This window comes from Camelus bactrianus, chromosome 3, assembly GCF_048773025.1.
Source record: "Camelus bactrianus isolate YW-2024 breed Bactrian camel chromosome 3, ASM4877302v1, whole genome shotgun sequence".
Taxonomy (NCBI): Eukaryota; Metazoa; Chordata; class Mammalia; order Artiodactyla; family Camelidae; genus Camelus; species Camelus bactrianus.
The window spans coordinates 105,361,614-105,386,452 of NC_133541.1; the positions used below are offsets into that span (position 1 = coordinate 105,361,614).

A 24,839-nucleotide genomic window follows, 5' to 3' on the forward strand; every position below is an offset into this window, starting at 1 on the left:
CAGGGAGAATTCTACACGTGCTTCTGATCACCCTATTAGACTCACAATTGATTTATAATGCCTGCCTTGGGCAAAAGAAGAAAGCAACGGCAATGATTCACATAGGACAGTCCTGCTCTTTGGAGCAACAGTGAAAAGGTTATACACATGGCTAATGAGAATTTCAAGGGCTGTCCAAAAATACTGACCAAACCAAAGCATACGAGAGCACAAAGAAATGAAGACATAAAAGTTAAGACATTTGTATGTCTTCACTGGAGAAATGCTTATTTACGTCTTCTGCCCATTTTTGGATTGGGTTGTTTGCTTTTTTGTTATTTACTTGTATGAGTTGTTTGTACATTCTGGAAACTAAGCCCTTGTCAGTCCCATCATTTGCAAATATTTTCTCTCGTTCCACAGGTTATCTTTTTGTTCTGTTCATAGTTTCCTTTGCTGTGCAAAAGCTTACAAGTTTAATTAGGCCCTATTAACTACTATATATAAAACAGATAAACAAGTTTCAACTGTACAGCACAGGGAACTATATTCAATATCTTGTAGTAACCTATAATGAAAAAGAATATAGAAAGGAATACATGTATATGTGTGACTGAAACATTACGCTGTACACCTGAAACTGACACAACATTGTAAACTGACTAGACTTCAATTTAAAAAGAAGAATGAAAGTTAAAACAAGCACTCAGGTACTAGTAAGAGAAATACAACCTTAAAAGTGGAAGAACTCTCCCTTCGGACTATCTTTAGATCGAGGACTAGAATAGGCAAGGATTGTAATTACACAGTTGGGTTTGAATACAAGCTCTCCCGGCCAGGAGATTCCTGGACAGGACGGACTTCGGTTTCTTCATCTGAAAAATGGTGACAATAAATGCCAACCTCTCAGGGTTCTTGGTGAATTCTACACAAGAACAAATTATCTCTCAGTGCAGGACATCCAGTTGGTCCTCAGTAAATTGTAATTCCTGAGATTGGTTCTGAGCAGCCATGCAGAGGTGCCAATGAACACCTGGGGATTAAACACCTGGGGCTGAAATGGTACCCTCGTCAGGAGGGAAGAGTAAACCCCGCCAGACTCTGTCTTCCCGCTCTGAATGCTACTGACTCTTTGCCTGAGAATGACAGTTCTCAAGATGTTTACTGGCTTCGATCTCAGCAGCCCTTGTTTTGGCTTATTTTTGTAAATCACTAAAACAATGCCTCCCTTCCACCCTGGGGACACAGCTGCACCAGTTCTCTGTGCCAGAGTCATGAGCCAGGAGGCTCGGGGTGAGGAATCTTTCTACACGAAGTTTAAACCCCAGCATATAATGGAAGCACTCTATCTTTGAGCCCCAGTCATTGGAGAAAGGGTCCCAGGCAGGATGCAGCCATCAGCAGAAGGCACCAGAGGGTGAATCTGGTCGGTGGTCATGGGGACACCTTTTCCTTTTCCGTTTTTCTTTCTTTTTTCCCTTCTCCAAGAATGGATAAGGAGCACTGGGCTGCTTTCCTGCTTCTTTCGGGATGACTCACACCCAGTGGAGCAACCACACCATGTCTTTTGGAGACATTTAAAAGCTGAGAGAAGACAGCAGGCTTACTGGGAGCAGGGTGAGGCAGGAGGTGCCCCAGAATCAGCCAGCTAGCAAGCCTGTTGGGATAATTAGGAAGACTCCCCTCCCATAAGAAAAGGGTCCCCTTTGCCAGGAGGCCAGGCAGCCGAACACTCAGGGTCAGTCAGCTGGAACTATTTTTAGGCACCCCAGTCAGTCACACGTGGACTTCTACAGACCAGTTCTGAATGTGGTAAATGAATCACTCCTCCTGGGCCTCTGCCCCTGCACACAGTGGTAACAATCGGACAGCTGAGCCCACTCACTCCTCTCTTCCAACCAAACACAGAGCCCTGCACCTCTGGGTCTCCACCACACTCTGTTCACGATGGAGCCCATGAGTGTGCCATGGAGGACAAGAATGGAAAGCAGAAAAGAAAGCTTTGAAATGAGGGTGAACTTTCGCCGAGCAGGAGGTGAGCAAAGGACGCCGGAGTTAACAGCAATGGAGGAAAGACGCAGAAGTCAGAAGACTGTGAGGACAGACCCTCGGTCATGAAGGCCATGCCAATGGTTGTCCTCGGGAGACTCATTCAACACCTTTTCTAAAATAACCTGTGCTAACCTGTGTGGCTCAGGGGTGGGACCCCATCCCTGCACTCTGCCCTCAACCCCAGCCAATCAATTCCACCATTCCCAGAGCAGATACTAGTTCAGGGAGGCGCCCATGACCCAAGCCAAGGCAATCAGAGTCCTCCTGGGGACTTCTGCTTGAGCTGTTGGAAAAGATGCCCCTACCAAGTGTGGGGGACAACAGGAGCTCTAGGCATTTATTCTTGTCACCAAACTGACAATAAAGCCAACAGAGAGGAAAGCAGAGTCCAGAAAGGAGTAAGAGTGATGGAGCCCTAATATTATTGTTTAGACCCCTTGATCCAGCCATGCCTGAAACACCTTCAACCAATAATTTACATGTTCGTTAAAGTCAGTTTGAGTTGGATCTTTGATTGCTGCAGCCAATAAAATCCTGACTAACATGCCCATTTAGAAAGCTCAGATAATGTGAACTGACAATGTAAGATGAAACAAAGGGAAAAAAAGACGTGCCAAGTCGCCAAAGAACTGCTTCAAGCCATGTCATCTCAGGAAGACCACTAGAGGAAATCCCAGGGCCCCACAAGATGCAGAAAGGATCCAATGGGCTAACACAGATGAAGGGCTTCCCAGAGAGCAAGCCATTGAGCAAAATAGGCACCATTTACAGAGGACAGCCAAGGAGAGGAACCAAAAAAAATGAGGGCTCCAAAGTCTTGGGTGCACGAATCACCTTTTTTCCTGGCTTGCGAGATGAGGTCGGCCGCGCTCTTGCTCATGACCTTCGTGACGTAGAGAGGACAGTTGGTTTGGCTGGCGATGGTGATGGCACGGAACACAGCCTCAGCTTCCAGCTGCAAAAACAAGCCCCTGGGAGTCAAGGGGAGCATGAGCCTCCCAGAATGCCACCCTGCTGCCTCCACAAACTGAGAACACAGTGCCGCACAGAGGATCTGGAGTTAGACGCCAGGGATCCAGAGCTCAGATCTGCAGCTTTCCAGCTGTGATGCTTTGCTTGGCTTCCCAGTGCCTCTGCCCCTCACCTGGGAAGTGGAGATCAGGAGAGGGCAGCAGGGGGCTGCTGTGGGGGAGCAGCGCCTGGCCAGAGTGGGCACTGCATCAACGTAGCTAGTTTTCCCTTGGTCTATTCGCTCCTCTCCCTGTGATCATCACAAAAGCTACAGGTGATGGAAGCCTTTGCCCCCCAAGTCTGTCCAGGGCAGAATCTCTGGCAAAACACAATCCCAATGCCAATATGTATAAAATAACTGGTAAAAGCAATTAGGCATTCAGTCCTTTCCCGCAGCAATGGGTGGTCAGCGGTTGGTTAGTCCCAGCAGGCATTTCTGACACTAATAATTCCCAGACTTCTCAGCACAAAGACTTCTTCCGTTATCCATATCCCTCAGCCCCCCTAGTGTGGAATGCCTGTTTTTTAATATGTTAACCAACCCCACTGAATTTAATAAGTAAGAAATAATGAATGTGGAATCTTAAAAAAAAATGACACAAGTGAACTTTTTAAAAAACAGAAACATACTCACAGACATAGAGAACAAACTTATGGTTACCAAAGGTGAAAGGGCAGAGGGGACGGATAAATTAGGAGTTCGGGACCAGCAGATACAAACTACTATATACAAAATAAACTACAAGGTCCTACTGTATAGCACAGGGAACTATATTCAATACCTTGTAATGGCCTTTAATGAAAAGGAATATGAAAAATAATATATGTGTATAACTGAATCACTATGCTGTATACCAGAAACCAACACAACATTGTAAATAAACTACATTGCAATAAAAAAATCTTTTTAAAGAAATAATGAGTTTTCATTTACTTCATTAACAAAGCAAGATCTTAAAGCTCAGCTTTGCTCATGACCTGGGTCTGAGTTCTGGCTCTGCCACTTAAAAGCTGGGTGATCTCAGAGATGTTCCACAACCTCCCAAAGGCTTAGTTTCCTTGTCTGTAAAGTGAGGGTAATAACAAGACCGGACACATAGGGCCACTGAGAGGATTAAGTGACTTAATCCTTGCAAGGCAATTAGCCCATCCCGGGACAAGGCGAGTGTTCCTTGAAGGCTAGCTACTAGTCTTATTGCTGATGACAGCTTCTGACCAGAGGGAAACAGCCTGCATTTCTACCTAAAGCCTCAATTAGTCAGCGCAAAGCAGACACGCTGGCATTTTTCCTTTCAATCAGCAACAGTTCCTTTTTGGACGGGTGTGACACTCTGGGTTAGCTATGCAGCCCAACCCTTTTAAAAATACCAAAAACAGCTTGCAGAGAGATGCCCAATGTTTGTATAACGCAAACCAGTCGCTGCCCTTGATGGGTGTGGCTCTGAAGAACTGGGCTGGTCCAGCAGACGTCCCTCAGGTTGTGCTACGTTCCACGTGGCGAGACCCTGGACCGAGCACAGGTGAATGCAGGCCACCTTCCTGAGGCACCCAGATGCTCAGTGGCCGTCTCCATGCCTCTGCTTCAGCTCTCTGCACAGCATCACTCAGGATGCTATCTGGGTGTGCTTTAACCAAAGAGGGGCTACCCATCCTGTGCCCACTCCTCCCTCTTTCTACCTATGCTGATCACTCCAGCTGCCCCGTGACCACAGTCCTGTCCCATCTGATCTCATTCTGCCCACCCCCCGCAGGGTTTTAAGCACCTTGACAACATGACTATCTTTGGAAGGTTACATCACCCTCCAACTTCACCCAAAAGGGCTTCCAGGGTTGTCGAGATCTGTAGCTGAGAGGCTTTTTACTAAAAAGGAGACGGGAACAGGGAGGAGTGGGGTGGGGGGGTTGGAAAAACAAACCAAGGGACAAAAATAGACTTTGCTCAGAAATCCCCTGGCTGCCGACGAAGAAATCTATCTTGCCAGCACATCTCTACAGTGACCGGCATTTCAGAGAAGTTTCACAAACAGTGCTGATCACCCTGGCCGACTCACACCGGGTAAACAGCTTTCCAGTCCTTCGAACTGAGGGCCAGTGTCTTCATCCCTCTGAGCTCCAGCTGCTCCACATAATAACACCCACTACTCAGACTGGGGCAAGGAGAATGTTTCTCTCTGCTAAATGCAACGAGCGCAGTACTAGGTAGAAGCAAGTATTCCACGGAAGGCATTAAGGAGACAGACTTTGCAGGACTGCTGTGACTGTACCCTTGGGGACAAAATGATACATCATTTCAACCAGCAACAAAAATATCATTTAACACAATGGAGTCTGGGGTGCTGGGGTGCTGACGATGTCCTGTTTCTCCATCTGGGAGCTAGTTACACAGTGTGCTTACTTTGGGAAAGTCACTGTGCCTTTATGGTAGGACGACTTTTCTCTATGCACATTACATTTTCATTTTTAAAAAGATCCTAACATGGAGGGGGCAACGGGAAGACTGTCATTTCTGGTTCTGGCTGCTGCTTCTACCTGCTGCAGAGTGTGGTGCTTGGGATGAGAACAGGAAAGGGTTTGCTTTGCTGGCACGGAGGGTCTGGAATTTGCTCCAGGTGCCAGACCCAGGCTGGTCTCCCAAAGCCACTGTGCTCCCAGCCATGCGGGCAGCCGGCCCCCAGCTCTGTGCCTGTGCCAGCCGCCGAGGCTGCTGACATCCCAGACACATGGCATCAGCCACTAGTGACCGTTCATTCGTACCTAAGTTGCTCAGCACAGATACTCACCAGCGTTCATCTCACACGTGGGCAAAACTTCCATACCTGGGTGTCACTGTCACCTCACACCAATCAGTGGATGGCGTGCCTATGACAAACCTATTCAGCCTCCCAGAGATACAGCTGATATTTTGCAGGGCTTCAAATATCATATGGATTAAGGGAACAGACAGGAATGTCTCTGAGATTCCTGGTGACTAAAGAAGGACTTAGATATTTACCGCTCCTACTAAGCATGCAGTGCCCTCCAACTTGGATTCTCTTTAAAGAGACTGGGGGTCAGAAGTAAGCGTTTCCCTTCCATTTCTTTCTAATTTTTTCAGAGGCCTTGAGTTGGGTCCATCAGATGTGACTTCTGGAAGAAACATTCCAATGCCTGCCTGGTATTCAAAGGGTCCCACCACCTTGCAGCAAGGTGTGTTAAGCTGTGCATGTGTGTGCCAAGAAATGGGATGCTGAACCCAAACACTGCGATGTAAAATGAGCAGTGGGCTGGAAGCCAGGCTGCTGAGGACTGAGATAACGGAGGTCTCCCGGAAGATGCTGCGAACCAAGAACGCCCCCATCGTGACAGCTTCTTGCCCTGCACCCCTCCCCCACCCCAGCCCCCTGCAAATTACCTCCTCTGGTCTGCTCAGCACGTGGCCTTCTGGGCCAGTTATCCCCATTTCCAACATCCGGGTTTGCTCCTAGAATAAGAAAAGAAGACAGAGAGCTTTTAGATGAACTCAACTGAGGTTTGGAAAAGTCACACTGGTATATTCTCATCTAAAGATGCATTCAAGGGGAAAAAAATGAATGAAATGTGAATGTCAAACATTTGTTAATCCTGTAACTGGAATTGCAAAACAGGGGAGAATCTTAACTGAAAGAGGAAAGGAGCATTTAAGGGTGGCTTTTTATTAAAAGGATGACATTCTGTCAGAATATCAATTTTTTTCCTACATTCCACATCAGAAGTCACACCAGTTCACTCATTTTTCATTTCCTTCAGAGGCAGATACTTCTGAAAGTACACTTGCTTAACTCATCTGTTTATTCATTCACACATTTTAAAACCCATTCATCCCACAAAACGTACCGAGTACCTGCTTCGTGCTGGGCCCTAAGTTAAGTACTTGAACTAGGGCAATGAGGCCCCTGACTTCACAGAGCTTACAGTTTCCCACTCTGTTTCCCAAAGTCTGATCCACTGGCTGCATCTGAATTCCCAGGGCTGCTTTTCTAACAGTGGCGATGTCTGGCCCTATCCAGGCCTATCAAATTAGAATATTTAAGGCAAAACTCTAGGATTCTGCATTTTAATAAGGCCCTCAAGGCTTTTTCATGCCGTAAATGCCTGGCTTTAGTAAGTAGATTCAGAATTTAACCAGACTAAATAAGGCCTCTAAGCAGCATCACCTGAATTAGCCCTTTGGTCAAATTCTGTGTAACTAGGTTGCAGATGTGGTGATCTGTCTAATTCCTCGTGGCTGATGGCTCAATTCCTCAGATCGGGCCAGCTTTCTGGAAGAAGCAGGTGGTTGGGCTGGGAACGCCCACGGGGGCTAATGGGACTTGGCACACATCCTCAGTCCCAGATCTACAGTTCTGCAGGCTTCACGCTCAAGCAGCGAGGCCAGTTCCTAGGAACCTCGTGCCGGGGTTTCTGGAGATGAAGGCGGGTGAGCTGAACCAGGCCTTGTCTCACTTGGAAACTATGAGATGTTTCAAAAGGAAGGGATTCTCTGGAAAAGAGGAACTCTTTTGTTGTTGTTGGTTTGTTTTTAATTATGTAAATTTTTAAAGGAGGGGGAGGAAGACGTCTGTACTGCAACCACAAGAAGCTGAATGGTCACTGCCTCAGCTCCACAGAGCTTGACAAAAGGCTGATACTTCCAGCAAAGCGCCTCCACTTTTCATTCCTCCTGCTCCACGTATCGAAGCTTGGATTAAATATAATTTCTTCCAAACTCGGGTAAGCTTCCACTCTGAACTGCCAGCTGAAGTCACACAAGGGTTGGTGTTCAGTTAAAGTGCCTTCTGTCTGACATGACACTCTCTTGTTGAAAAGCGCGGGGACCACACACAGGATGACACTCACTCGAGCAGTGGGTCTCCGAGCACATTCAAATCACCAGGGCAACTTTTCCAAAGTACACTTGACCAAGCTCGACTCTGACCTCCCGAATCAGGATTTCCGGAACTTGTAGAAGCTTAGGGATTGTTCATTAAGCTCCATGGGTGATTCTAGCGCAAGGCTCATGTTGGGAAGGTCTGTTCTTAAGGCTATGATGTCCCTACAGCTGGAAGATTAAGAATGGGGCAGTAAAGACCCACAGATGCCCCGTGACATGGGTAAGGGAGGTGTGAGCACTGATCACCACAGTAATTCCATCAATTTGGGTCACGGCACAATTCCGTTTGCTCCATGAGGAAAAGAACTCCATCTTTTTCACCTCCCCTCTCCAAGGCTTAGCACAGCGTAGGCACTCAGTAGCTATCTGTTAGATGAATGGCTAAAGATGCTGTGCTATCAGACTGCCCTGCCAGCTTGAAATTTTTGAAAATGTCCCTTGTCACTCTTTAGTCACTCTGCATAAAGCACATCAAGAAACTCCGAGTTACAGCACCTGCCTTCATTTAAACAAGGTGACAAAATCTTTCAGCTTGAGCTGAATTTAATACACACACACAAGAAACTCATCCAAATGGAAAAACGCTCTTACTCTTTTCCTGAGAACAGAGCTTTCCAAGGTAGGGAGAGGTTGGGGGTGGGGAAAACCAGATACACTTCCGTCCTAAGGGGCCAGGAGAGGAAGCTGGAAAAGGGCTGTGAGCTTGAGCCCGCTGGCCTCCATAGAGTCTAGGGTGAGGATGCAGGCAGTGTGGCTGTTAGGGCATCTGGAGGGAGGGCAAGGGCGTCTGACTGCTACACTGAAACCTTGCAGAAAGCGGAGGAGTGACAGCTCCACCGCACCGGGACGCCTCCCGTGGGAGGAAGGCATTTGGACCCTCTTTGGGAAATGATTTCATTATCCGGACGTGGGAGAAGGCTGTCAGGGGCCTAACTAATTAACCTCCTTGGTCATAAGCGCACGAAAACTGCACATTCAGCCACTCAGCTCACCTCCTCCACTAGGGAGACAACATTTAGAGTCTGAAAACCTGTAACAGCTGGAGCTGCACAGCTGGAGCGCCGCCTCTCCGGGAGCCTGCAGCTGAACCGGCGGGGCCCAGGGTCTTTGACGCACCATCTCTGGGTAAAGATGCCCACGGAAACATATCACCTTAGACGCTAAGGTTCTGTTCTCCCAGGTCCTGGCTGTGATCCCTGGGCCAGTGACCTTATCCTTCAGAGCCTCGATGTTCTCATGGATCAACCGAGGAGGATGGGAGGCATCTCGAAAGGGCGGGGTGAAGAAGAGATGGGAACACACGAGAGCCTGGACCAGGGCCTGGCTCACCGCAGTCAGGGCTCACCACGTGAGACCTGGGGTTCGAAGCCGACGGGTTTGAGATGAGGGTCAGCCTCATCATGTACCCACAACCCTGCCAACCACATTGGCCAAGCCCCGGACAACTTCTACAATGAAGGTACATCCTGAGTATTGGAGAGCCATGGAAAGCACTTGTTTTGGGGTACCTCTGTAGACTCATGTCTGGCACAAGGCGCTCAGGAAATACTCATTGAAAGAATGAATAATGGGTTCTTGCTATGAATGTCATCAAATGGACTAAGAGAGCCGACATTCTGCTGGCTGCCTCCTCCTAGCAGAGGCCAATCCTGCGTGCTTCTGCGATAAACCAAATCCTGGAGAAGACACATCTGCGCACCTAGTCCATTAAGCAACCCAGGAGATGGAGAGAGAAGAGCTTTCTGCTTCCTTACAAATAGTCAATTTGGGCCTCGGGGCCCTCGCTGTCACCACTCTTTCCTCAGGTTTCTCAATATGATTTCAAGGAAGCCAGCAGGACGTCTGATCCCCACAAGACCTGAATTCTTTATTACCTAAGGCCAGGAGTTTCGCAGTCCTGGGTCACATTTCCGGCTTCTAAGAAATGCCGCTTTAGGGTTTTTCTTTAAGACGGAGAATGTCATGTAGCTTAGATTCATTTTCAAAACTGAATCAGCGATGCTCTCCCACTAAATGTCCCAGTTTGAAAACCTCCTTTTGCAAGATGCCTCTTCTAACTCCCCAGAATGCCAGACTGCTCCATTTAAAGCATCTTCCCTCTCTCCCTCGCTTGTCTCTGTTTGCCATCATTTTGCATCCTCCTAGACCATGAGGTCCTTGAGGGCAGGTTCTGTTTTTAACAGAGTACTTATAACGGGGCCTCGCACATCCAGAGAACCCGGGCAACACTGAAGAAATGAGAAAATAAATGGGATGCAGACCCTCGCGCGAGCACAGAGTGCACTCCAGGGAGCTGCGCCGTTATTACCTGGGCAATGATATCCCCATTCTCAGCGTGCACCTGAGCGATGGCTCCCAGCTCTCCCAGACAGGTGAAGATCTCATAGAGCTGAAACAGAAATGAGTCTGTCACCTTCACAAAACGCGGTGCTTTTAGCAATCTCATGCAAGGGCCAATGACTAGAGCCAGAACTAAAACAAATGGGATGGACCAGAGGAAATAAGTGACCAGGGCAGAAATATAGACTAAAACATGTAGGACCAGAGTGGAGTGCTAGTCTGAAGGAACCCTAGGAAAGTGTCTATATCAGGACCCTCTCGTGTCTCCTAGGCAGACAGGGCACACAGCTAACAAAGTACTACTGAGCCCTCTACTCTGCCTCCTGCACACATTTGAAATGGAATTATTGCCCTGTGAGCTCAGATAGAACTTCAGAATCCTTCTTAACACACACTTCTGAAAGCCACTGCAGCCTGGCCATGAGCTCACTCAAAAGCTGAAACCTCCATCTCTTAGCCTCTCAAGGCAGATGTCCCTTTATCTCCTAGCCAGGAGTTATGGGAATTAATTTTTTCTATTTCTTCTGAAAAGATGAGATTTGTCTAAAATAAACACACCCCATGAATTCTGTAGGGTAAGTCGGAGCCAAGCTGGTACGATTCCCCCAAAAGGCAGAAGACCCACCTCAATCCCATAAGGCTGAGCACTCACACTCCGACTGAGTGCACGAGGGGTGTGGAGCGTGCACGGTAGATGGAGATTTAGATAAGCCCTTCCTCTTGTCCTTTTGAGAAAGCTGCTCCAGTGGAAATTCTAGCTCCCTGTCTGCCTTGCCACGGGCACCCTGCCCGTTCCCTTATTTAAAATGTAGTGTGGACCACGAGGACTTCAAGAAACACTCTTGCCCATCATCCTCCCACACTCACCACCGTGACTCAGGTTCAAAGAGCCAAGGTCACCAGAAACAAGAGGAAAGCCAACCTGATACCCCACACCACACAGCGAAGGGCCGTTACCTCTGTGTTGGACACTTGATACAAATCCTTGTAGGCCATGTAAACCATGAAGGAGTTCACCCCTGCGAGAGAGACGGGAAGGAAGACAACATTATCACCACCCTGCTGCGTCCGATCCTATTGCATCGCCCCCCGGGGCCCCGAGTGTATCGCAGGCTGCCGCCCAGTGCAATGCGGATGCTTCCCACTCTCCAAGAGAGGTTTTCTGTTTCGTCCTTCACCCCGTAAAATCGACAAATCCCACAACGTCAGAGCAGAATGGTCTCTTCTTCTGCCTCTCTTTCCTGCCTCCCATCTCCACCATCCCCCATTCCAGAGGGCCAACCAGCTTCAATACTGCTTAAGGGTAAGACCCAGCACCGAGAATCACCCCAGCACATGTGTCGCGTACCCACAGGGTGCAGGCTAGTGGGGGGCACCCCATGCCGGGGTAGTAAGCTTAGACCACATAACTTCATGAGCCTCAGTTCCCCCACCTGTAAAATGGAAAAATAACACTAGCCTGCTTCGTCAGGTGGTTGGACACCTTCAGTGAGATAACACATGCAGAGCTCTCAGCACTGGGCCTGGCACACGGCTGACCTCCGGGGGTCACAGTTTGTGAGCATCTGCTCTACACTGGGCCTGGGTGGGGGGTTGGGGCTGAGGGAGAACTGAGACCGAGCTTCTGTCCTCGGGGAAGCGACAGAGCTGCTGGGCAGAAGTCAAGGTTCACCTTGTGCTCAAATATCTAAGTCAGCAGGGTTATAAGGAACAAGCCATTTACTTTCTCCCCCCACATATACTATTAACAGAGTAATTTACAGAAATCGGTGAGACAGGGGAACAGACGATCATTTTGAGGAAAGGAGGGTAATTTTGGTCTCCAACCATTAGGGCCATCTCAGCCCACAGGCTTCCACGCCAAAAGTGGATGGTAATTTGAGAACTTCCTTACCCAGAAAGGCTCAACTTGGGGCAGCTGTTCCCAACACCGCCCTTCCCCCGAGCCTCTGTGTCATCCGGGGAATGACCCAGGCCGTTCAGAAGGGCAGGGGTGTTAGAGCCATTCAATTTTCTACCCCAGTTGAGGTGCCCAGTGTGAGAGGGGACACAAGAAAGAAGGGAGAGGTTAATCTCACACTGAATCAGGGAGGACGGGGCAGAGCCTGTGGGGTGTAGAGAGGCGTGGGAAGGAGAATTCATCGTCTGGGAGGTCATCCTTCCCCCCCGAACCCTGAGCACCCTGCCTCCACTGCACTCCTGGTGTTTGAACGAGACTGCTCTCTGATAATCGTATTATAAAATTAGTGTTATAATAAGGAGTATTATAATTATTATTATAGTATTAGTACTTGTATCATAGTACTAGAACTTGCATTACAGCATAATTAGTCTTAAAATATTCCTATTGTAATAATACTCTGCGTCTTGTGGCATTGATCCTGTTGCTCTTCACTGGCCTGATTCCTTCTTCCATGGACACTTGGCAGGAGCCATTCCTTATACTTCCCTGAGTCCTCCAGGCTGCCCTGGGATGCAGAGCATGTCGCATGTCTGGGTGCACATATGGGTGGGTGTGTGTGTGTGTGTGTGTGTGTGTGTGTCTGAGAGAGAGAAACAGCGATCAGAACATAGAAAGGAGAGCAGAGAAGAATCTAAAAAGACAGTGGTTGGAACCTAAGTTGTGTACTCAGGAAGAGGACACACACACACTCTTTTCATGCCCTAAGCTCCTAGCTGGAGTACGACACACCTTTGCTCCCACTGTCTTCTGCTTTTCCGAGGATGCTGTTGTTACATTAATAGCAACGGTTGGATCTTTGGAATGAAAATGATAGAGGTTAGAAATTTCTAATCTCACATATACTGGCTGTGAGACCTCGTGTGACATGTCAGCCTCTACTGAGCTCAGGGCCGCCCCTGGACACTGGGCAGCATGGCAGGGACTCTGGGTAGACTTGCTGCTTCCTAGCTGCACGATCCCGGGTTACTTACTCTGAGCCCCAGGTTCTCCATCTGGAAGGAGAATAGCCCCATCTCATGGGGACCCCGTAGGAATGTGCAGGATGGCATAAACAGAGATAAAGCACCTGGACCCCAGGGGCACCCTACACTCACACGCAAGGTCCCGGGCTCCCAGCAAGGAGCAGTGACCGGATGAGTGCGTGGTGTAGGAAGGACGGGCGAGGGGGAAGGGACGACGGCAGCCCGGCTCACCTCTGTCCTTGATGAGGCTCTGCACCTCCTGCTTGACGCGGTCGTTCCAGTGGGTGATGTCCACATGCAAGGAGTAGTCACAGCAGCTCTTGCCGTCGGCCCACTCCCGCCACTTCTCGTAGGCCTCCGTCAGGCTGGACTCGGGCTCGGGCACCACGTGGTCAACTGCACAACAGAGGCCCCGCACGGGTGACTCACTGACACGGCCCTTGGTGTGCTTTGCGCAGGTCTGCTCCTGCTTGCTCGGCTACGAGGGCAAAGGATCTTTTTCCTGAGCACAGGATTAACCTTAGGAAGGGTTCCCAGGCAGTTTCAAGGTTGCTGATGATTCAACTGCCACTCGGCTATGTGTTCTTGGGCAAATTACTAGCTTCTCAAAGCCTCGGTTTTCTCATCCTTAAAATGGGCATCAAGTGGGGTGGGGGGTGGGGAGAAATAGTGTCTTCCCTCTAAGTGTGTTAAGAGGTTACGTGAGAAAATGCATGGAAAGTGCTTCACCTGATGCCTAACACACAGTAAGCGCTCAATAAACGTCGGCTATCAATAGATGAGCATCTACGTGTGCCGTTAATACCAGTACTACGGGCGTCGCTGCTGGTGACTGAAGTCGGACTCCCTTTTACGGGCAGAAGGGGGGGCTTTAAAGTTACATCAGGGGCACAAGAGAGTGACATCCTCGTGGTTACTGCCCAAGGAGAGAGCTGGTATCAGTTAACTGACTCTGACCCTGGGCCCATAGATCTTATTTCCACGTGAATGCTTTATCAAGAATACAGTTCCTTTGCGGCCCCACCTTACTCTTGCAGCACCTGCAATGGTGCAGAATATTTTTAAAAATAGTAACATTTACACCAACAGCGTTGGGGAGGATAAGGCAAAAGTTACACTTTCATTGTTCCCATGGCCGCTGTGGAGAGAAAGTGTGAACTGGTCAACTTTCCTGGACGGTTTTGAAATGTGTATCAAATAGCTTGACATTTTCATGCCTACAAATTCTTCCTAAAAGCATAAACAGGACTGGATACAAAATATGGATTTTCAAGATGTTGGCCACGATTTATACACTGACATCAGTGAAAAACCGGAACACAGTCTTTTACAACAGGGAAGTTTGGTTACATACACACGCTGTGGTAATTCCATTAAATGGATGTTAGGGGTCTATTGTGAATTTGGTAGAATAAAAATAAACGACAGAAAGACATCCATGACGTGTTATTTGGTGAAAATGGTAGTATGTTCATCATGTTAAATAGAAAAAAAATTGATAGCCAAACTGTAAGATTGAGGTGGGATTTCTGAATTTTCTTTGCTTTTTCTGTAGCTAGGGTTTTTTTTTAAATTATCTTTGAAGGACATGTCACTTCTGTGGCTCACTGAATGCCTTCCTTATCTTGCCACGTGGAATCCCGACTTCCCTCCTGCTCCCTCCCTAGCGCAGAAGCCCAAGCCTAATGCACATGCCCGGGATCCGGAACAGGTCCAGCTCCTCGGCCAGACGGCAGAAAGCCGGGCCAAGACCACTCATTTCCTCAGCCTTTGAGCACCAGCAGCCCCAGTGCACTTATCGGAAAGCAGAGGCATGGCTCTGTGTTACTGATGCCTGGAACCACACCAGGGCTGTCGTGGGCAGGCGGCTGCTGAGAAGTCAGCTGGCTCCCTCCCTCCCTCTGGCTAGAGAAAAGCTCTGGTCTCCCAGAATTGCACCTTTTATGGCCCTGATGCAATTGTCCTGGTTTCTACATCCAGTGAGCTTAGCCCTACTCTGCCAGTGCTCCCGTCAAAAGGAAGCAAAAGACAGCAAATAAGTCCACAGCTCAGGCTGTTCTGAGTCCTCGCGTGGATATATATGGTGGTCAGCAGGAGCACTGGGGGCCAGGGCTGGGATGGGAGCCAATTCATCCAGATTCCTCTGGGACAGGAAGGACCACCCTGGAATGCTATCTGTCAGTAATCCAATGGCATGCAACTCCCTAGGGTTCTTAGGAATTGCAAAAGTCACCAAAAAACAAAACAAAATAAGGGAAAGAACCTCACAGCTTGCCTAATCTTAAAGCTATGAATTGGTCAAAATACCAGCCTAGATCAGACACCACTAACCACCATTGAAGCCTCCTAAGAGTTCTCAAGAATCACAAGTGTCCATCCTCATGTTCTCCCGGATGCTTCTAGCCCCAGTCGCAGCGCTCTGCCTGCGCTCGCTGCCCCCTCCTGCCTCAGGCCCGAGCTGGAAGTTCTGAAACAACTTTTTGCCCACGATCCACAACTTTTTAGGGCCACTTTCCCCAGGGACTGGCCCAGAGATGATAAATGCTGATTCCCTGCCCACAGCACACCCAGCCGCTGCTCCAAGGCAGACGAGAGGGCAGCTGACTTCTTGATCATAAGCCTCATGAACCTCTCTGTGCAGTTACAGGAGCCACCAATGCCCTCACTTTAACCTGCTTGTCCCGGGTCCCGTCAGCCAGAAAGTCTCTAAAGGAAACTGAGGGAAGTGTACCAGTTATCAACAGAGAGCACTGTGGTCAACTCGTTGGTTACTCTCTTCGTGGGACCGCAAGCACACTTCACACGAGTGTGCAACGTCGGGGGACTTACTGATCATGGTGGTGCCCCCGGCTAAGGCAGCCTTAGTCCCCTGGAAGAAGTCATCCACTGTGGTCATTCCCTTGTATGGCATCTGGAAGTGGGTGTGGACGTCCATGCCTCCGGGAATCACCATCTTCCCATTGGCCTCTATGGTCTTCACTCCTCCAGGGACAATCAGATTGTCTCCAATTTGTCTGGTGAGACAATGAAATGACTGGCAATTTAAAGGAACGAAAGACTTCCAAGACAAACATAGTAATACAAGGATTTTAAATGTGTTTATCAAAGCAATCCTTGCCAGTGATTCGCAGCCTAGCAATCTAGAACCAAATAAAGACAGGTACACATACAATCACAGAAAACAGGTTTTTTTAATCTTTAGACTTTTTTATTTCCTGTATTAAAAGATGAGCATTTAGCCTATTAACACTTTCTTCCACTTGCTACCCGGCTTTCCATACTGATGTCAGTATTTTCAACCCTTTCACTGAGTATTATTAACATTTTATTTTTTATTGACGTATAGTCAGTTTACAATGCTGTGTCAATTTCTGGTGCACAGCATAGTGTTTCAGTCACACATATACATACACATATTTGTTTTCATTTTCTTTTCACTACAGGTTACTACAAAGTAACAATTTTTTAATTGCAAGATATTGAATATAATACCCTATGCTATATATACAGTGGGTCCTTATTGTTTATCTGTTCTGCATATAGTAGTGTGCATCTGCTAATCCCAAACTCCTACTTTATCCCTCTCTGCCTTTCCCCTTTGGTAACCATAAGTTTGTTTTCTATGTCTGTGAGTCTCTTTCTGTTTTGCAAATAAGCTCATTTGTCTTTTTTTTTTTTCTTTTTTTAGATTCCACATTTAAGTGATATCATATGTTTGTCTTTCTCTGACTGACTCACTTCACTTAGGCTGATAATCGCCAGGTCCACCCAGAAATCAACTTTTACAGACACAAAACAATCTGGTATCTGGTATCAAATGTCCTGGCTGAGTGCTGTAACCCCAGTGGTGTGACAGTGTCTAGAACACAGGGTATGTAATTAATATTTTTAATAAGTATTTTTATTATCTTTTGCATTTTGTTCTTTATTCTAGAGTGAGGAAGAACATCTGCAATAGAACTGAAAGAGAGTAAAATAATGATCTGCTAGGAGAGACTGAAGGAGGTAATGAATTTTACAAGAACAGGTGTGTGAACCTGGCTCACCTCTAGGTGGGTTCATCTTGCTCCTAACAACAAAAGGAATCTGTCCGGGGGATTTCGCACCTCAGTCTTCACTCCCAATTCCATCCTTCCCTGATAGTTTGTCCATCAGTCACAGCCGAAGGCAGATTTTTAAACAGGATGTCAAAGATGCAGATGCCCACACCAGCTGCTTTTGTCTGGTCAGTATCTTGGTGGAAGCTTAAAGCCAAGGAAGGTAATTATGACAAAGTCCACCAGACACAGCTTCACCCAGGAAGCTTCAGAGCATCACAGGGAGGAAGAGAGGAGGAGACTGGGGTGGGGAGGAAGCTGATGACCATGCCAAGGGCACACTACATGGGGCAAAGGATAAATATACCTACCCCTAGTACAGTGTCACCTCACAGACCATCCAGTGCTGCTTGTTTGATATGCAATTTCACAACCTTGATTTAAACATCCAGTGAATTCCACGTAGACTTACGATTCATAAGGATCTATGTTCTCATGAAACATCTCCTGCCTTGGGGATACCTGTACCCCACTGCCAGGGGCATGAACAACCCCTTTTGTTCATACCCAGCTGAGAAAGACACTCTCATGGGGCAGTAAGAAGTCTACCCCAGCCTGACAAATCCAAGTCCCACAACTAACAGTAAGCTTCCCTGACGTCTCTAAGAGCTCTACCTTACCACACCACACCTGGGCCATTCCAAAACCACCACAGTTCAAAACACACTGTGGGAAGAAACACAGCCTTGACTGTAACTCCACCTAGCCCAGCTCCTGGCCGGTGTGTTCCACTTTCCTCCCTCACTGATTCACCCCTGAGGGAAACTGAGAACCAAGGCTTGAGGAGTTGCCTGGCTTGCGTATGTCTGTGTATGTGCCTTTCCACCCAGTCACAACTAGTATAATACCCCGTCTGAAATAGAAATGCCTTCCCCCTTTTCCCCACTGACCCAATCAACGTCACATTAATCCTTGAAGGCTTAGCTTCCAGCTCCCCTCCTTGGTCAAGTTTCTACTGACAGCCAGGTCTAATAATTGAGAGTGTGGCTCTGCCCTGGATGTGGGCTGTCTGGATTCAAAATCTTGGCTCTGCTAATGACTAGCTCTGTGACTTCAGCCGAGTTACTTAACCTCACCATGTCTCAATTCCTTCATCTGTAAAATGTAATAAAAATGCCTCCTGCATACTTCTATTGTGTAGATTAAATGTTACTATGTGTTAAGCCTATAGAACATTATTAGGCACATAAAAAGTCAATAAACACCAGCTATTATAATTAATAACCATCCTAATCTCAAATAGCCCTCTCCCTCCTCTGGACCTCACCTATTCTACTAATTCAATATTTGATGCTGATACTATCTGGTAACGCCACGTGCTTTGCATGGACAGATCTCTCAGTTCGCCTAAAAGACTGCAAAGTCCTGGGGGGGAGAGAGCACAGTGATTTGGGTCCCAGTGATATCCACCACAGCATGTGACGCAGTGTGCGTCCAATGCCTGAGGACAAATGCGGTGCACACAGCAGGCGTCCCATAAACACTCACAGGCAAACGACTCTGTAAAAACTGGAGGAAATTATTTCTATGTTTATGCTCCGTGAGTTAAGAATGTTGCTGGAGACATATAAAATTATAGGATTAGACGAAGTTCGTGTAAATTTATATACCCTTCTCTCCACTACCGACACACACATCTGATGGTTAAATTCCTTCTGTAACATCCTAGGCAAGTGGCCTTCCAGTCTGTTTTAACAGAGATGGCAAAGAAGATTCAGTGTACATATTCAACTGTGGTGGTAGGTGCCCGAATCACTGCATGAAGACAGACTCTGAGCCTGTATTTAAGGCTCAGCTGTGAAAAGTGCTAGGATCAGTTGGTGATGCCTGACGTGAACTCTGGAATGAGGAAGAAGCTTTAGGTATTAATTTTTTTCCTAACTCTGAAGATGTCTAAATGAAGGAATGTCCTGCCTCCAAAGAGAGCAGACTGTATACAATTACTTTTTCATAAAAGAAAAAAAATAAAATTAATTGTGGCTTCTATTTTGAAGAAAGTATTGTTTTGTATTAGTTGGCTTGTGTGATATTTTCATTTTTCCTACTTCTTGGTTTTTTTTTAATGGAGGCACTGGGGATTGAACCCTAGACTTTGTGCATGCACTCTTATCACTGAGCTATACCCTCCCCTTCATTTTTCTTACTTCTAATATGAAAAAAGTATTTATGCAAATCGGCAAGGGAACTAAACATGAATATCTTCATTCTTGCATTTGTTTGTTCATTCACTCACTCACTCATTCATTCAATGTATTTGATTAAAATGTTGACCTTTAGCAAGTTATTTACTTTCTGTTCCTCTTTCCCTCTACCCTCCTCTGAAAAGAGGGTAATCAGAGTGCTTACTTCCTAGGACGGCTGGCAGATTAAATGAGACAGCGCATGTAAAACATTTACCAGTACCCAGCACGTACTATAAACTCAATAAAACGCAGCTCTGACACAAGTCTCTCGATGCTCAGTACTGGGTTAAACACTGCAGATGTGGGGAAGAACAAGAGACGGTCCTTGCTCCCAAGGGCACCAAATAGTGTCCGAATTGCTATGATTGACAAAAGCACGGGGTGTTTTGAAAGCTCACCGAAGGGGAAGCTAGCCTAGATTTGCACCCGCAGAAAAGTTACATCTAAGCCAAGTTTTCAAAGACAAGTAAGCAATCGCCTATCACCAGAATTTTAAGCTAGCCAATGAAGTGGATTAATATCAAAACAAAATGGAACGAGGCTGGGGATGGCGATTAGGGTGGGTTGGGATATACCAGTCTTATACACTATCTTATCAGGATGAGGAAGGCCCCTGCTTTATGTGATGAAGGGCTATGTGTAAATCAAACCTTTTCTTACAGTTCACGATGTAAGGAAGCTGCACATAAAGCCTACCTGGCTATGCTGCTTACAGGCATCCAATAGCAAACCATTTTGTAAAGTAATTATATATCCCTATATACATCCAATATAATTATACTCCAATAATTATAATTGTATAATTATAATTAAATAATTATATAAATGTAATTAATACAATATATAAATATATGTAAATATAGTTTATATATGATTATAATATAATTACATTGGAATATAATTCCAATAATATTTCCTAATTGGAAATCTTGCCTGGAAGGTATGTCCTAGCTGTGCTCTGCCCATCTAGGTCCTCCCCAAGTCAAAGTTCGGCTGAAATACCCTCTCCACCCGAAAACCTTCCTCCAAAGGGATTTCTCCTTTCTGCATACTCCTAAATCACTTATCCTAATTAGAACTCTTAGAACTCCTCTGGTACCTACCACGCTAGACCTTCTATTTTTAGGCTACGGTAATCTGTGGACATTTTTCAGTAGCCTTAAGGTCACATCTCCCACTTTTCCAGGATGCACAGAGTGTCCATCAACGCCGCTGGTCCTTAGCCTCGTTTGGGGGACTGATTTGAGATTTTTTTCACTCCATTCAGGCAACCCAAGTGAACTAAGTCTAGCTCCCACTTTAAGGGATGCTGTGCATCTAGACTGAAGGGCTAAGATAAAGACTCATTTTTAAGGAGAAGGAGAAATAAGATATATAGAAACAATGGTCTTGTCAGCAAAAGAGAAGCAAGTTTCTTTCTGAGCCTCTAAGGAAGATCCAAAATATAAAATCAAGGGTTCTATATACGTACTTTATTAAGCCATCTTCCATGTAAATATCAGCATAGAAGGACTGATCATCGTTGACGATTCTGCCTCCCTTGATCAGAAGACGGTCACTCTAGAAAAGAAGGAAAACAGGAGTCATTCTCACAGCCAGAAGAGTGGTCACCGAGGTTCTCCCAAGTCATTGCTTTATTTATTTTATTTTTTAACATTTTATTTATTTACTATCATATCATTTTATTTATTTTTTTATTTTATCTTCACGGGTAGGGGGTAATTAGGTTTATTTAATTTTTGGAGGAGGTATTGGGGATTGAACCCAGGACCTCATGCATGCTAAGCATGCGCTCTACCACTTGAGCTATACCCTACCCCCCAGGTCACTGTTTTAGAAGTTTAGCAGGAACCATTTTCTTAAGACGTCTGTGTGCTCCGGGCACTCAGTTTTTGAGCTGAGTGTATCTGTTGGGGACCCAGTTTTTCTTGTTTGCCCCTAATTCAAATTATCCTGGAATTTCACCTCTTGCTTCTGCAAAGGCCCTGAGGTAGGAAGAAGATTTGTTTCTTCGTAAGCCTGAGAAAGATCAGTGCAGAGGGAGCTTAGAGGCCAAGGAGGGAAGAGGCATGAGATGACATTGGTGAGGTAGGGCTTTGAAAAGGAACCTAGGTTTTATGGGGAAGGAAGCCCCACATACAGGCTGACTTCTGGCTTCAGAAATCAAAGAGCATGAACAGGGCACGAAAAATGAGAATTGAAGCTAAGACTCCACTGGGGATATAGCCAATTACCACTTAGTCTCGCTTGCTTCCAAGGTATTGCGTAAGAATAAGAAATTTCATCATGCCGTATTGTCAGGGGGTAGGATTTTAAAAAAAAATACAGCTCCGTGAGGTGTTTAGAAAAAAAACGCCACATATGTGGCAAAGAAGATGTGCTAATGAGATCAGATACAAACTCCCACCTCACGTGGTCTCCCAGCCCCTCATGAGGTGGCCTCCATCAGTATGTCCACCCCGGCTTCTGTCACTTACTGCCTCGGATTTTATACGGTGCCAAAACTAAGAAACATAGTTCTGGCCACATATCAGGTGCTCCACTAACCTCTACAAAGCTGTTCTCTCTGCCTTCTCCTAGGTTCCCCTGGCATCTGACAACCATCCCCTCCTCTGGCAAGCTTCAGGCGAAGGGTTTCCCCCTGGGAGGCACTACCTGACTTTCCAGCAAATTCCACCTGCTCCCACTGCAGGGTAGCTCATTACACTGTTCTACAGTAGCTAGCTTACTGTTCAGCTGTCTCCTGGCTAGACCAGAGAATACTTTAGCCTTAGAGCCATGTGTCTTTAGATCTTTTTTCCCCATTTAAAAAAATTTTTATTGAAGTGAAGTTCACTTACAATGTTGTGTTAGTTCAGGTGTACAGTAAAGTGCTTCAGTAATACATATACATATTCTTTTTCAGATTCTTTCCCATTACAGGTTATTACAAGGTATTGAATATAGTTCCCTGTGCTGTACAGTAGGTCCTTGTTTTCTATCTATTTTATATACAGTCATGTGTATCTGTTAATCCCAAACTCCTACTTTATCCCTCCCCTGCCCTTTTCTCTTTGGTAACCATAGTTTGTTTTCTCTGTCTGTGAGTCTATTTCCAATTTGTACCTAAGTTCATTTGTATCTTTTTTTATTTTTTTAGATTCCACATATAAGTGATACCATATTTGTCTTTGTCTGATTTACTTCACTTAATATGATAATCTCTAGATCCATCCGTGTTGCTGCAAATGGCATTATTTCATTCTTTTTTATGTCTTTGGATCTTTTTTTACCTTAGTTCCTGTGGTCTGTCTTAGATAGCTGTTAAACATTGGCCAAATGCATGGGTGAAGGGAGGGACATAGGAGGTTGTATTATAACAATGTGATGGAAAGGCCACCTAAGTCAGAATATCATGTGTCAGAAAATTGGACTTCTAAGAAAAAAAACAATTTTTAATTGAAGGCTACTGTAATCTACCATTTTTAAAGTAATTGCAAAATTATATGAGGCGTCCTACGACTATGCTTCCCAAGCTAGGGGGCATATGAGAAAAATGCAGATTCCCAGGCCCTGCTGTAGGCCAACAAATGTGTATTTTCTAAGCTCTTTAAATGGCTCTTATGCAGCCATCAGCCAGCCCAGCACCAAGTCAGACCAGCACCAGGGACCACTGCCCCAGACACAGTTTGTGAAGGCGACAGAAGCTTCTCCAGCAGGAGCTTGATAATCTTAACAATCTTGGTCACTGGAAGAGTTCCCTCTCAAAGTTCAGTGCTCTCCTGAAGTTCTTTACCTTTCTAGCGAAGAGCTGACGTAAGCTGGGTGGGTTCTGGAAACGGGCCAGTTACTGCCTGAACTGAGCCCAGCTCTGAAATACGACCAGCCTCTTACCCAGGGACATCCAAGCCTGAGCCACAGTGGGGCATCACTTCCCTCAAGAAGCACCAAATGTCAGCAAAGGGGCAAAAGCTACCTCAGGCCCCAGGTACATTGGGGGGATAGTAAGAGGTGACTGAGTGGAATGAACATCATTGAGGTGGCGTCATTCAAAATTGTTCAGATGCGAATTCAATAAAGTTCTCTGGCTCCATTGTCAGAAATCTGAACAAATGGAGCACACAGATGAAGTAGAGGCTTGGAGGAGATTTCAGAGTTGGGAATAAGACCCCTACTCTATGGACTACGGTATTAATATTACTATTTGCTTTCATCAGGCAGAGCAGAGATTTCAAAACCACGACTCACAGAGCTCAAGCAAATGCTGCTCCTAAGAGCCCTCAGCCTGTCCCCCTTACTTTCGTTAAAGTGGTTAATAAAAGTGCTTCTTATTCATTTTAGCTCCTTCCAGGCACGTGGTTTCCACTACACAGGGCAGTTTAGGCAAACTGTCATCAGACACAGAAGCATCTGAAAGGCAAGTCTTGGACTGGGTGCTGAAGAATGACTCAATGGCTGACCAGTCCCAGGCCACATAAAACCGGACCTCCCTGGTTACAGGACGTGCCTGTCTGTGAAGTCATGGACCAGCCTGAGCGAGTAACACGTGCTATGTACAGTCAAACACCAACGAGAGGAACAAATCTGACAGCTCTGGTTACGAGTCACCCTCGACAAAGTTAGGAAGGTCAGAGACTGCGGCTGTGTGGGGCTCTTTGCTTTCTGTTCTCGGCAGCTGAGGACCCCAGGTACCCGTGAGAGGATGCTGGAAGAGGAGAAGTGATCTAGACCGGAGCCTACCATGTCTGTCATGCAACGATGTATGTAAAGAACAACGATACTTCCAGAGCACACAGGGGTAATCTGGAGGGCATGTGGAGCCCAAGATGAAGCTATCCAGAGCCTGAAGCCACAGGTCAAGGACTCTGGCTGCCTGAGGTCCTGCACAGCCACCACGGCTGGGTACAACCCCGTCTTGCAGCCTTGGCGGGGTACCGGGAGTACCAGCTGGCAAGCTTGGGTCCAGCTGGGTCCTCCCACTACTGGGAGAATCAGGCAGAACCCTTAACCAGGTGTGTGATCTTGACTTAGGACTTAACCTCTCAGAACTTCACTTTTTTTTTATTAGCTCTGAGTAGATAATAATACCGAGCTCACCTCACAGGGTGGCTGCCAGGAATAAATGCAAGGGATGAAGAGAGGAAAATGAGCATGCAGACACGTGTCTATACAATAGCTAACACACTAACGTGTAGTAAACACCTTTAAATATTAGTTATATTTATTCTACTCATTTACAGCACTTTAAATTTTTGTAAAAAGCCTTAAATTAAGAAACATACTAGACAGGGACTACTGCTCCCATTTTCCAAAGGGGGAGATGTACACAGAGACAGATGACTTCCTCCAAGTGACAGAGGACATCAGTTCCAGTTGGAAGTAAAT

The 24,839-nt window shown here is 46.5% G+C and overlaps 1 protein-coding gene across 2 annotated transcripts in view; it reads right to left on the bottom strand.

Annotated features, from left to right (window-relative positions):
- DPYSL3 (dihydropyrimidinase like 3) overlaps nucleotides 1–24,839 on the bottom strand; it is a 107,250-nt gene that overhangs the window by 13,091 nt on the left and 69,320 nt on the right. For both annotated transcript variants that reach the window (XM_010959616.2, XM_074360887.1), the window contains exons 2-8: nucleotides 20,947–21,035; nucleotides 16,025–16,209; nucleotides 13,427–13,591; nucleotides 11,228–11,289; nucleotides 10,239–10,319; nucleotides 6,434–6,502; nucleotides 2,866–2,986 (exon numbers count right to left, since the gene is read on the bottom strand). In XM_010959616.2, the coding sequence (XP_010957918.2) occupies nucleotides 2,866–2,986; nucleotides 6,434–6,502; nucleotides 10,239–10,319; nucleotides 11,228–11,289; nucleotides 13,427–13,591; nucleotides 16,025–16,209; nucleotides 20,947–21,035 (772 nt within the window). The remainder of the gene's footprint in view (nucleotides 1–2,865; nucleotides 2,987–6,433; nucleotides 6,503–10,238; nucleotides 10,320–11,227; nucleotides 11,290–13,426; nucleotides 13,592–16,024; nucleotides 16,210–20,946; nucleotides 21,036–24,839) is intronic.